At 40.7% G+C, this 14,117-nt stretch overlaps 1 protein-coding gene across 2 annotated transcripts in view; it reads right to left on the reverse strand.

The window, feature by feature from the left end:
- cpap (centrosome assembly and centriole elongation protein) overlaps positions 1 to 14,117 on the reverse strand; it is an 84,975-nt gene that overhangs the window by 68,569 nt on the left and 2,289 nt on the right. For both annotated transcript variants that reach the window (XM_070892182.1, XM_070892183.1), the window contains exons 2-4: positions 12,769 to 13,294; positions 9,351 to 9,474; positions 7,183 to 7,422 (exon numbers count right to left, since the gene is read on the reverse strand). In XM_070892182.1, coding sequence (XP_070748283.1) covers positions 7,183 to 7,422; positions 9,351 to 9,474; positions 12,769 to 13,209 — 805 coding nt within the window. In that variant the 5' untranslated portion in view covers positions 13,210 to 13,294. The remainder of the gene's footprint in view (positions 1 to 7,182; positions 7,423 to 9,350; positions 9,475 to 12,768; positions 13,295 to 14,117) is intronic.

Here is a 14,117-nt window from a genome sequence, read left to right on the forward strand (position 1 = left end):
CCTGATAGTCTGCATCCCAGAGTACTTAAGGAAGTGGCCATAGAAATACTGGATGCATTGGTGATCATTTTCCAACAGTCTATCGACTCTGGATCAGTTCCTATGGACTGAAGGTAGCAAATGTAACACCACTTTTAAAAAAAAAGGGAGAGAAAACAGGTAATTATAGACCGGTTAGCCTGACACCAGTAGTGGGGAAAATGTTGGAATCAATTATTAAGGATGAAATAGCAGCACATTTGGAAAGCAGTGACAGGATCGGTCCAAGTCAGCATGGATTTATGAAAGGGAAATCATACTTGACCAATCTTCTGGAATTTTTTGAGGATATAACTAGCAGAGTGGACAGGGAGAACCAGTGGATGTGGTGTATTTGGACTTTCAAAAGCTTTTGACAAGGTCCCCACAAGGGATTGGTGTGCAAAATCAAAGCACATGGTATTGGGGGTAACGTACTGACCTGGATAGGGAACTGGTTGGCAGACAGGAAGCAGAGTTGGGATAAACGGGTCCTTTTCAGAATGGCAGGCAGTGACTAGTGGAGTGCCGCAGGGCTCAGTGCTGGGACCCCAGCTCTTTACAATATACATTAACGATTTAGATGAAGGAATTCAGCGTAATATCTCCAAGTTTGCGATGACACTAAACTGGGTGGCGGTGTGAGCTGTGAGGAGGACGCTAAGAAGCTGCAGGGTGACTTGGATTAGTTAGGTGAGTGGGCAAATGCATGGCAGTTGCAGTATAATGTAGATAAATGTGAGGTTATCCATTTTGGGGGCAAAAACAAAGGCAGATTATCTGAATGGCGGCAGATTAGGAAAAGGGGAGGTCCAACGAGACCTGGGTGTCAGGGTTCATCAGTCACTGAAAGTGGGCATGCAGGTACAGCAGGCGGTAAAGGCAGCAAATAGTATTTTGGCCTTCATAGCTAGGGGATTTGAGTATAGGAGCAGGGAGGTCTTACTGCAGTTGTACAGGGCCTTAGTGAGGCCTCACCGGGAATATTGTGTTCAGTTTTGGTCTCCTAATCTGAGGAAGGACGTTCTTGCTATTGAGGGAGTGCAGCGAAGGTTCACCAGACTGATTCCAGGGATGGCTGGACTGTCATATGAGGAGAGACTGGATCAACTGGGCCTTTATTCACTGGAGTTTCGAAGGATGAGAGGGGATCTCATAGAAACATATAAGATTCTGACAGACTGGACAGGTTAGACGCAGGAAGAATGTTCCCGATGTTGGGGAAGTCCAGAACCAGGGGACATAGCCTTAGGATAAGGGGTAGGCCATTTAGAGAAACTTCTTCACTCAGAGAGTTGTTAACCTGTAGAATTCCCTGCCGCAGAGAGTTGTTGATGCCAGTTCATTGCATATATTTAAGAGGGAGTTAGATATGACCCTTACAGCTAAGGGGATCAAAGGGTATGGAGAAAAAGCTGGAAAGGGGTACTGGAGGAATGATCAGCCATGATCTTATTGAATGGCGGTGCAGGCTCGAATGGCCTACTCCCGCACCTATTTTCTATGTTTCTATGAAAGTTGGATCTCTAACCAGCGTACTAAGCTTAAATAAAGGAGACTATGAAGGTATGAGGGCAGAGTTGGGCAAAGTGGACTGGAAAAATAGATTAAAGTGTAAGACGGTTGATGAACAGTGGTGTACATTTAAGGAGATATTTCATAACTCTCAAGAAAAATATATTCCAGTGAGGAGGAAAGGGTGCAAGAGAAAAGATAGCCATCCATGGCTAACTAAAGAAATTAAGGACGGTATCCAATTAAAAACAAGGGCATAGAAAGTGGCCAAAACTAGTGGGAGGACAGAAGACTGGGACGCTTTTAAAAGCCAGCAAAGAACAACTAAAAAAAATGATTAAGAAAGGGAAGATAGACTATGAAAGTAAACTACCACAAAAATATAAAAACAGATAGCAAGAACATAAGAACATAAGAATTAAGAACAGGAGTAGGCCATCGAGCCCCTCGAGCCTGCTCCGCCATTCAACAAGATCATAATCCCTTGATTATTGCCCGCCCCACCGTGAAGTTATTATTTGGGGGCCTATAAACTACGCCCACCAGTGACTTTTTCCTCTTACTATCTCTAATTTCCACCCACAATGATTCAACATTTTGGTCATTGGAGCCAATATCGTCTCTCACAACTGCCCTGATATCATCCTTTATTAACAGAGCTACCCCACCTCCTTTCCCTTCTTTTCTATCTTTCCGAATTGTCAGATACCCCTGTATGTTTAATTCCCAGTCTTGGCCACCCTGCAACCACGTTTCTGTAATGGCCACCAAATCATACCCATTTGTAATGATTTGAGCTGTCAACTCATTTACTTTATTTCAAATGCTGCATGCGTTTAGGTAGAGTGTTTTAATACTAGTTTTTAAACCATGATTTTTAGTTTTAACCCCTCCTGCAGCCCCTTTATATTCATACATATTGTCCCTTCCTATCTCCTTGTGGTTTACACTTACCCCAGTGCTACACTGCTCTGTTGCCTCCTGCCTTTTGCATTCTTTCTTGGGGTCCTGTTCATCTGAGCTCTCACCCACTCTAACTAGCTCAGAGCCCTCTCCTGGGTTCCGAATACTCTCACATTGAGGCACCGAGCTTTCAGGCTTGCCTTTTTATTACACTTTGACCCTTTAGAATTTTGCTGTACAGTGGCCCTTTTTGTTTTTTGCCTTGGGTTTCTCTGCCCTCCACTTTTACTCATCTCCTTTCTGTCTTTTGCTTCTGTCTCCATTTTATTTCCCTCTGTCTCCCTGCATTGGTTCCCATCCCCCTGCCATATTAGTTTAACTCCTCCCCAACAGCACTAGCAAACACTCCCCCTCAGACATTGGTTCCGGTCCTGCCCAGGTGCAGACCGTCCGGTTTGTACTGGTCCCACCTCCCCCAGAACTGGTATCCCTCCCTGCTGCACCACTGCTCAAGCCACGTATTCATCTGAGCTATCCTGCGATTCCTACTCTGACTAGCACATGGCACTGGTAGCAATCCAGAGATTACTACTTTTGAGGTCCTATGTTTTAACTTGGCTCCTAGCTCCTTAAATTCGTCTCATAGGATCTCATCCCTTTTTTTAAACCTATATCGTTGGTACCAATGTGCACGATGACAACTGGCTGTTCACCCTCCCTGTTCAGAATGTCCTGCACCTGCTCCGAGACATCCTTGACCCTTGCACCAGGGAGGCAACATACCATGCTGGAGTCTCGGTTGCGGCCGCAGAAATGCCTATCTATTCCCCTTACAATAGAATCCCCTATCACTATCGCTCTCCCACTCTTTTTCCTGCAAGAGTTTCTATAGGTATATAAAAAGGCTAAAGTAAATGTTGGTCCCTTAGAGGGGAATTAGTAATGGAGAACATGGAGATGGCAGGAACTCTGAACGAATATTTTGTATCGGTCTTTCTGGTAGAGGACACTAACAATATTCCAACAGTGGATAGTCAAGGGGCTATAGCCAGGGGGGAGAAACTTAACACAATCACAATCACTAAGGAGGTGGTACTCAGTAAGATAATGGGACTAAAGGCAGATAAATCCCCTGGACCTGATGGCTTGCATCCTAGGGTCTTGAGAAGTAGTGGCAGGGATTGTGGATGCATTGGTTGTAATTTACCAAAATTCCCTGGATTCTGGGGAGGTCCCAGCAGATTGGATAACTGCAAATGTAACGCCTCTATTTAAAAAAGGAGGCAGACAAAAAGCAGGAAACTGTAGACCAGTTAGCCTAACATCTGTGGTCAGGAAAATATTGGAGTCCATTATTAAAGAAGGAGAAGCAGGACATTTGGAAACGCAAAATTCGGTCAGGCAGAGTCAGCATGGATTTTTGAAGGGGAAGTTGTGTTTGACAAATTTGCTGGAGTTCTTTGAGGATGTAACTAACAGGGTGGATAAAGGGGAACCAGTGGATGTGGTGTATTTGGACTTCCAGAAGGCATTTGACAAAGTGCCACATAAAAGGTTACTGCACAAGATAAAAGTTCACATGGTTGGGGGTAATATATTAGCATGGATAGAGGATTGACTAACTAACAGAAAACAGAGAGTCAGGATAAATGGTTCATTCTCTGGTTGCCAACCAGTAACTAGTGGGGTGCTGCAGGGATCAGTGCTGGGACCCCAACTATTTACAATCTATATTAATTGACTTGGAAGAAGGGACTGAGTGTAACGTAGCCAAGTTTGCTGGCGATACAAAGATGGGAGGAAAAGTAATGTGTAAGGAGGACAGAAAAAAAATCTGCCAAAGGACATAGACAGGTTAAGTGAGTGGACAATAATTTGGCAGATGGAGTATAATGTTGGAAAGTGTAAGGTTTGGCAGAAAAAAAATCAAAGAGCAAATTATTATTTAAATGGAGAAAGATTGCAAAGTGCTGCAGTACAGCAGGACCTGAGGGTATACTTGTGCATGAAACACAAAAGGATAGTGTGCAGGCACAGCAAGTTATCAGGAAGGCCAAAGGTATCTCGAAGGGCCGAATGGCTTACTCCTGCACCTATTTTCTCTGTTTCCTATTTTCTATCTTGGCCTTTATTGCAAAGGGGATGGAGTATAAAAGCAGGGAAGTCTTGCTACAGCAATACAAGGTATTGGTGAGGCCACATCTGGAATACTGTGTGCAGCTTTGGTTTCTATATTTACAAAAGGATATACTTGCTTTGGAGGCAGTTCAGAGAAGGTTCACTAGGTTGATTCCAGGGATGAGGGGGTTGACTTATGAGGAAAGGTTGAGTAGGTTGGGCCTCTACCTCATTGGAATTCAGAAGAATGGGAGGTGATCTTATCAAAACGTACAAGATTATGAGGGGGCTTGACAAGGTGGATGCAGAGAGGATGTTTCCACTGATGGGGGAGACTAGAACTAGAGGGCATGATCTTAGAATAAGGGGCCATCCATTTAAAAGAGAGATGAGGAGGAATTTTTTCTCAGAGGGTTGTAAATCTGTGGAATTCACTACCTCAGAGCTGTGAAAGCTGGGATATTGAATAAATTTATCGTTTAAGAAACTGTCTTTCTGTCTTAAAAAAGGGATAAGGGGTTTTGGGGAGCGGGCGGGGAAGTGGAGCCGAGCCCATGATCAGATCAGCCATGATCTTATTGAATGGCGGAGCAGGCCCGAGGGGCCATATGCCCTACTCCTGTTCCTATTTCTTATCTTAACACAAAATAGAAAGATTTAAGGATAAGTAGCGATTAAATAAAAACTACTTCGGTGATGTTGTCACAGTAATCAGCTGCGATGAGAAATACTAAGTAAATACCGCTGATTTAACAAAAATCATCATCAATATCTGTAACTAACATTTTTGGACAATTTTGACTTTTTAAACAACACACAGCCAGTTATAAAAATAATAAAACAAAAACCAAACCCAATTCAATGACACCCACACCCCACCACTGAAGCCTAGCTTCAGGGAGGTGAAGCTCAGTCCTCAAGAGAAGCAGCAAACCTGCCTGACTTTGGAAAAACACATTATACAACAGCGCACATCGCAGACTGACATGCACGCTCCCTCCCCCAGTTTGTGTTTCTCGCTCTCCCTGTCCAGTTGGTGTTTCTCACTCATGACTCACGGAATTTCCAGGTGATATTTTTTGGCCCCGATGCAGTCATCCTCACAACCGGCAATGAAGCGGTGCATTCCAGCAGGGCTCAGGCAACGCGGTTTGGTTGCAAACCATGACAGCTGGGGCACTGTGTATGCGCGCATACTAGGACCGTTTCTCCAGAGTCGCCAGCAGCAATGCCCAGGAGACCAATCACCCATTCCGGTAGACTGCCGCCCAAAGCGGGTGGGTTGGGAACCCCAAGTCCAAGGCTAGCTATGGAATTCAATATCTAAGCTGACACTTTAGTGACTGTCGGAGTTGCCACCTTTCAGATGATATGTTAAACCAAGGACCATTCTGCCCTCTCAGGTGGGCATAAAAGATCCCATGATGTATGTATGTGTCATGCTTTCATGCTTTCTAGCATTCGCCTGCTATTGAGATCTCTGTATCTAGTCCGCGTGGAGTAGCTAGCTGTGGGCACAGGATTTTAATTATGTTTAAACTATCTGTCACAGAGTCACACAACACATCTCCATACCTGAACCTTCAGCAGCACTATTCTGACAAACTCAATTCCAGGACACTGCCAACATTCCTAATCTTCCTCTGAATAACACTAAAGTTGGAATAACTATCACCATTTTATCATTCCCTTGGTTTAGCTTACTTCTTTGCCATGTTTAAGTAAATAATTCATTACATTTTGAGTGTTTTTCTCTCAGAAATCAACTCTGCAAGCTGTTTTTCTCGTTCCCCCTTACCACAAATCTATTTTCCTACCTCCAGGGCTTCCTGCTGCTTTCAGTGCCAACTAGACTGCTTATATTGTCACAATTTGCTGTTTAAGCTTTTTTGGGTCCCTTTTTTTTTTAAAGAATAGAAAAGTTTATCTCTGAGATCAATTCTGTAGACTGTTCTCACCACTTCCCCAGGATCTGACTTCCTCCCTCTAAGGTGCCCTGTAACCTCCAACCAGATGCCTAAATGGCTCTTATCTGAATATTTAATTCAGCCAAAAGCTCTGGTTTCTCGGTTTCTCAATTTTCTATTCTGCTGAGGTTCTTGAGCTCCATTACTTTTTTCCTACTACTTCTTTGTTGGTCTTTCAGGTACTCAATTTGCATTTTTTGGTTTAATACACATACTGCTTCCAACGTGCACTGTCTTTGGGTGGGAGCATATCTTTTTCCTCTATGCTTTCAAATGGACTGAGGAAAATTTGCTTCATCTTGACTTACCATAGGCAAGACCATGGGTATTTCACTAGCATATTTCAATATCTTATCTGGTGCCCTCTCCACTGGTCAATGCTGCCATTTCTGCATTCTTGCTGATGTTGCTATGGCAGGCACACTTTTTACACAAACTGGTGGTATTTATTGTACTAAAAAGAAGCCTCAATTAATAGAATATTTTGATGTTAATTTTATGTGGACACTTACTTCATATATAACTTAAAAAACATTTCTTCAATAACTATTGAACTGCTACATCTAATATCTAATTATAGCAGAGATTGACAAGCGATGTAATAATTCACATCCACTTTATTACTCAGATTCTGGATGCCTTAGCTGTAGCTCAAAATTACCTGATGTGCTGCTATTTAAAGAAAAAGAAGCCCTTCTATTTGTTGCAAATGGTTCCGTGGAAGCATCAACATAGACTTTGGACTGGAACTTCAGTACATGTTCAGAATGAGCAGCACATGTTTCAGGAAGAATTATTAAATCTTGTATGCTCAGAGTTTTAGAACTCAAATCAACTGTTGAAGACTGTGGCAAGCAGCTGCCCTGGCCGATCAGTGAATTTTCTGTAGGTACCGGAAACCCTGAAATATTATAAATGTTACAAGTAAAGTAATGTACAAAAAAAATATAAGAGATTGCATCCTAACTTAAGCCAGTGCAGTGATGCACTCCTCAAGGAAACAAGTCTGAAGAGGTCACTTCAAATGTCAGTTTACTGTTGTCTATGCATTATGGAATTGGTTAAATACGTACACATCACTATTTATTCAATTTTTTTTTTTTTTTTTTTAAACTTTACACATTCTATTGTTCTATAGAAGGAAATTAATTATGGTTGCATACTTGTGGAACTCTGCTCAGGAGTCTGTGTAATCATATGCAATCAAAGCAGGAGCACAAAAAGCACCCAAAGTAGTTTACGAGTATTATTCATCAAAATTGGAAATGTTTGATAGATAAATTAAATGCTGCAAGGGTATTATATGCAATATTCATTAATAATTTTGTTTCACACAAGTTAACATTATTTCGTAACAGTATTCAATAGGAACAGTAGGAAGAGAAAGCAGTGAAACCCTGTCAAAGGAACACAAGATGGGCCACGGTGTTTTTTGTTAGAAACTTAAATTTTATAAAATTGCCGCATGCAAGACAGAATAGATACAATGACAGGTGGTTAGAGTTAAACTTTCCATGTCCATTTTGCAAAAAGTAGGATTACAAAATTTGATTTATACCCAGACTCTTTCCTGAAGATGCTGACTCATGCTGGGGGTGTGCCTTCAAGGATTAGAGTAGCCCTCCATGGTCTATGGTGACATTAGGTTGGATTACTATTCTTGTGAGGCCTAGTGTGGCTGGTGATGGGGTACAGCCTACTCCTGACAACTCAAAGTCCTTTTTGTGCAATTAAAAACATTGAGTAATCCAATCATTTGAAATAAGCAATGTGGGATTTTATTACTAAAAAAAGTTAAAGCAGATGGTTACAATTAAACTACTTTGAACTGAGGATTAAACTGTAATCCCATCAAGCCTTTATCAGTTTTACCTTCCATCTGCAAGAGTTAGCTACAGGGTTGGTGGTCTTCAAACTCCTGGAAGTGTCCAGACTGCCTAGCATATATCCAGCCTCAGACAGCTGACTCGTAAAACTTCCACAGATGCTTCATCCACATGTTGGCATGAAAAACAGGGACTTTGCCATATAATGGGAATGCATTTCTTTTGCAACTTGCAGTGAAAGGTATAACAGGCAACAGTACAATGGGTGTCTTTATCTCATGAGGAAAGCCAGTGGACAGGACTGACAGGACTTCACAGAGCCATAGCTTTTGTAGCATCCTGGACTATTGGCCAGAGTGATTTGATTTGGGGGCTAAGACTAAAAGATGTGTGGAAGTGTTTGCAGACTAGCAGCATCAAAATTTATAATGATCCAGCAGATGCATTCCAGATACCATATTCATTGTTCTGTGCGCTAAGGTTCGATGAAGTTGACTTATTGCTTAACAGCATCCAATAAACAGCTAAGTTTAATCATATAGCAATAGTTTGTGTGCAGCAATACTATTTTGCTTGAATTGATTACAGTCCCTGCATTGATTCTATGTGCAGTGGTTTTAAAGGGTTCTTTTTAATCTTCACCAGACTGCAGCAGTTTAAGAAGCTGACCACCAACTTCTCAAGGGCAATTAGGGTTGGCAATAAATGCCGGCTTTGCCAGTGACGCCCATATTCCATGAACGAATTAAAAAAACCTACTAGTACAGTATATCACTGCTCGTTTCATTGTCCATTATTTCATACAATGTTTAATAGTTAATTTCCAAATGTATTTTTTGTTAACTGTAAATTCTAGAGTTAATTGTAATAGGAATTAAAAACTGACCAATCAAATGATGCGACCATTTTCAAACAAGCATGTTTGGTAATAGTATATATGCTATCTACTAAGGATAAAATAACTGAAGGCAACTTTTATTAACATGCAAACTTTTTCCTCTACCAGTGAATCCTTGTTGTGTACCGATAAGACCAAGTAGCGTCTGTTGTTCGTGCACCAGTCGCTGAAGCTGCTCCAGATGTTGTTTCTTCAGTTGTTCTTGCCTTTCCTGTTGCCACTCTCTTAACTGTAAAGAATTACAGAATTAGTACCCAATTATGATAGTGCTAAGTATTAAAAGCCAAACAGTTCTCTGTTGCCTTTTTAAAAATATAAAGCATTTCAACCACTGATTGTTGACAATTTTAAGCTTAACTAAGAAAGCTTGACATTCACTTCCAAGTAATAGGTCCATGAAACCAAATGGAATTAATGCAAGTAAAACAACAGGAAAGAATATGGGAAATTAAATAGAAAGCAGAACAAGATTTGTAGGAAAATATAAAATAAAATAATTACTTGCTCAAGATATATAAATATTTTTATGGCGAGTACTGGTGATACTTGTGAATTAACGATAAAGGGATATTTAGGGCTTGCATATTTATTTTCTACATCTTTATTCTCCTCCAGGTTGTTTGCAACCACAAACATTTACTGAAAAAAAGTTGTGTTATCTAGTGCAAGTTATCATAAATAGCGTTTTCACCATAAGAATGAGAAAAGAATGGCCTCCTTCTGTGCTGCAAAATTCTATGATTCAATTGTATTGGTAAAGAAAGGGAAACTAGAATACGAGAGTAATCTAGCGAGAGACACAAAAACAGAATGTAAAAGCTTCTATAGGTATTTAAAAACAAAAAGATTAACGAAAGTAAATGTGGGTCCCTTACAGGCCAAGACAGGAGAAATTATAATGGGGAATAAGGAAATGGCAGTGAAATTAAACCAATACTGTGTGTCGGTCTTCACAGAAGATGACGCAAAAAAAATCTCCTGAAAATAGTAGAAAACCAAGGGTCTAGCGAGAATGAGGAACTGAAAGTAATTAGTATTAGTAAAAAAAAAAGTACTGGAGAAATTAATGGGATTGAAAGTCAATAAATTCCCTGGACCTGATAGCCTACATCCTAGGGTTTTGAAAGGTGGTTGTAGAGGTAGTGGATGCATTGTTTGTCATCTTCCAAAATTTTATAAATTCTAGAAAGGTTTCTGTGGATTGGAAGGTAGCAAATGTAATCCCGCTATTTAAGAAAGGAGCGAAGAGAGAAAACGGGATACTACAAACAAGTTTAGCTTGACAGTAGTAAGGAAAATGCTATATCTATTATTAAGGATGTAGTAGCAGGGCACTTAGAAAATAATAATAGGATTGGGCAGAGTCAACAGAGATTTATGAAAGGGAAATCATGTTTGACAAATCTGTTGAGTTTTTTTTGAGGTTGTAACTAGCAGAATAGATAAGGGCGAACCAGTGGATGTGGGGTATTTGGATTTTCAGAAGGCATTCGATAAGGTGCCACCCAAGAGGTTATTAAACAAAATTAGGGCTCATGGGATTGGAGGTAATATACTAGCATGGATTGATGATTGGTTAACGGACAGAAAACAGAGAGTAGGAATAAATGGGTCATTTTTGATTTTGCAGACTGCGATGTACCACAAGCCTCAGCTATTCACAATCTATATCAATGATTTGAATGAGTGGTCCAAATGTAATATATCCAAGTTTGCTGATGATACAAAGCTTGGTAGGAATGTAAGTTTTGAGGAGGATGCAAAGGGACTTCAGGGGGGATATAGATAGGCTAAGTGAGTGGGCAAGAACATGGCAAATGCAATATAACGTGGAGAAATGTGAAGTTATCCACTTTGGTAAGAAAAGTAGAAGAGCATTTTTTAAAATGGTGAGAGATTGTGAAATGTTGGTGATGAAAAACCTGGGTGACCTTGTACACGAATCACTGAAAGTTAACATGCAGTTACAGCAAGCAATTAAGAAAGCAAATGGCATGTTGGCCTTTATTACAAGAGGTTTTGAGTAGCATACTAAAGATATCTTACTGCAATTATCTAAGGTCCTGGTGAGACCACACCTGGAGTATTGTTTAGTTTTGGTCTTCTTACCTAAGGAAGGATATACTTGCCATAGAAGGAGTGCAACGAAGGTTCACCAGATTAATTCCTGGGATGGTGGGGGGGGGGGGGGGGGGGGATTGCCCCATGAAGAGAGATTGAGTAGTCTCGGCCTATAATTCTCTAGAATGAGAGGTCATCGCATTGAAACGTACAAAATTCTTACAAAGCTTGACAGGGTAGATGCAGGAAGGATGTTTACCCCGGGTGGCGAATCTGGAACCAGGGGTCACAGTCTAAGAATAAGGGATTGGCCATTTAGGACTGAGATGAGGGGAAATTTCTTCACTCAGAGGGTGGTGAATCTTTGGAATTCTCTACCCCAGAGGGCTGTGGAGGGTCAGTCATTGAATATGTTTGAAACAGAGATCGATTTTTGAATGTTAAGAGAATCAAGGGATATGGGGATAGTGCAGGAAAGTGGAGTTGAGGTAGATCAGCCAGGATCTTATTGAATCGTGGAGCAGGCTCAAGGGGCTGAATGGCCTACTCCTAATTCTTATGTTATGTATATTTCCTTTGTTCTGTTTTTTCTTCCCCTCTTTTCACCACCAGTAAATTTCAAAAATTCTATCAATATTGGATTCAGGGAGCTGTATGATGTCTAAATGGGATTATTTGGCATAATCTCATGTTGACAACAGAAAATGGTCCCAGAAAAATGAAACAAAAGAGCATTAATACAGCATCTTTCATGACCATAGGATATCCCAAAGTACTTTACAGCCAATGAAGTACTTTTGAAGTGCAATCACTGTTGTAATGCAGGAAACAAGGTAGGTAATTTGCACATAGCAACGGGATAAATTACCAGATATTCTGTCTTAGTGATGTTGGTTGAGGGATAAATATTGGCATGAACACTGGTGAGAACTTCCCTGCTCTTCTTCTAATAGTGCCATGGGATCATTTACATTCACCTGATAAAAGCTCCCATCTGCTCTGTTTGATGTCTCATCCGAAAGATGGCACCTCCGACATTCTCTCAGTACTGCACTAAAATGTCTGGTGAGATGATGTGCTCAAGTCTCTGGAGTGGGTTTGAAACTGCAACTTTCTGACTTAGAGGTTCGGTGGCTATCATTGAGCCAAGGCTAACACAGGCAGATCAATGGGAACTGGAACCTTTTAAAGGTATGAGGAACAGGGAGCTGGGCAGGAAACATGCAGTTGTATGAAATTATCAAAATCAAAAGAGTGCTGGAGAGCACATATATCATAGTTGGAGACTATTTTTTCTTTAAAGAAGATATTGATTCATAGTTATAATTAGAGATTATGATCAAAAGAGTTACAGAAAATTGCCACTTCTAGTTAATCTCTGATCTTGTACAGTGGCAACTGTACTATGTTAGATGACAATATAATGTGCAGAAAGGATTAAATAAATCTTTATTGTACAGACCTGTTCAAGTCTTTGCATAAGGGCATTATTGGAGGTGGTCTTTGCATCTGTTTGCTTCACCACCTCATTGTTGCAGTATAATAAACCATTTTGGGGTGAAAAAGTGTGCTGTTCCACATTTGAGCGAATATCTGAAGTCAATGCACCATTGATATCAAAAGCAGGTTGCTCCTTTCCATTTGGTATGCTCACATCCAAAAGAGGCTCATTATGAAGAGAGTCTATGCTGGTGCAGCTGCTGCTGTTTGAGAACTGAAGTGGAACAAACTGAGCACTGAATGAGTCATTTACACTTCTGCATTCCTGAGGAGATGTGTTTGTATCATTAAAACAAAAAGGACCATTCAATATTACTCCTGCACGAGTAACATTTGTTGTCCATTCAGCCAAGAAGTTTTGTCCCTGGTTGTTAACAACAGCAGACATTTTAGAATTCGCCATCAAACTGTCTTGATTATGGGAAAAACTTTAATTCTTGCTTTGTTGTCCCAAGCATTTCACAATTTTGCCAAAAAAAGTGATTTATCTGCAAAAGTTTAAAAAAAAAGTTACTTCTCTTAAAATTCAGAATTAGATTAAAATCCAAACCAAATTCCTCCAACAGCTCTGAAATTCTCCAGCAAGTAGTTCAGTCGTACAGACAAGGTTTTATCTCTGCTCAACACTGAATTTAATTATCTTACCCACGATGGTCCTACAAGCCTCAGCACTCCTGGATTAGGGAGCAGAGATTGACCAAAACTCTTGACCCCAGTATACTGACTTTTGCTGGATGAACACTATGCTTGGATATTCATGGAAATCAAGACTTGGTTGTGATGTTCCTACAAATGAAAAGCCTGTTTGATTCTCACCATTAAGGCTCACTTAATAATAAAAGGCCACTTGAGCAAGGTACCAGAGAGCACACAGCATGATGGCACCAAACCTCAACAAGGAATCAAAACTTTCAAGGGGAGGAGTACTGAAAGAAAAATGAGAAAAAAGTAAATTTGCATTTAAAATGTGCTTTTCATGTGCTCAGAGAGCTGCCAACGTGCTTCAACTCCCTTGTTGAGTCATGCAGCTACCAGGATAGCAGATAGTGATCTAAATGGATCTTTGTCGCCTTCTGGTGAGCAATTCATATGTTACTATGCTTCACACCCAATTGTGACTTCTGAAATGTGGACACTGCTGTTTTGCATGTAAACATGATAGCCAAAATGCACACAACAAAGGCCCACAAGCAACAAGACAAATGATCAATAAATTAATTTTGACAGTGGTTGAAGGATGAATATTGGTCAGGTCACAAAGAGAAAACACATCGGTGGGTGGCGAGCTCATCGGGGGGTGGGGGGGAAGTA

Source organism: Pristiophorus japonicus, chromosome 10 (genome assembly GCF_044704955.1).
Source record: "Pristiophorus japonicus isolate sPriJap1 chromosome 10, sPriJap1.hap1, whole genome shotgun sequence".
In the NCBI taxonomy this organism is placed as follows: domain Eukaryota; kingdom Metazoa; phylum Chordata; class Chondrichthyes; family Pristiophoridae; genus Pristiophorus; species Pristiophorus japonicus.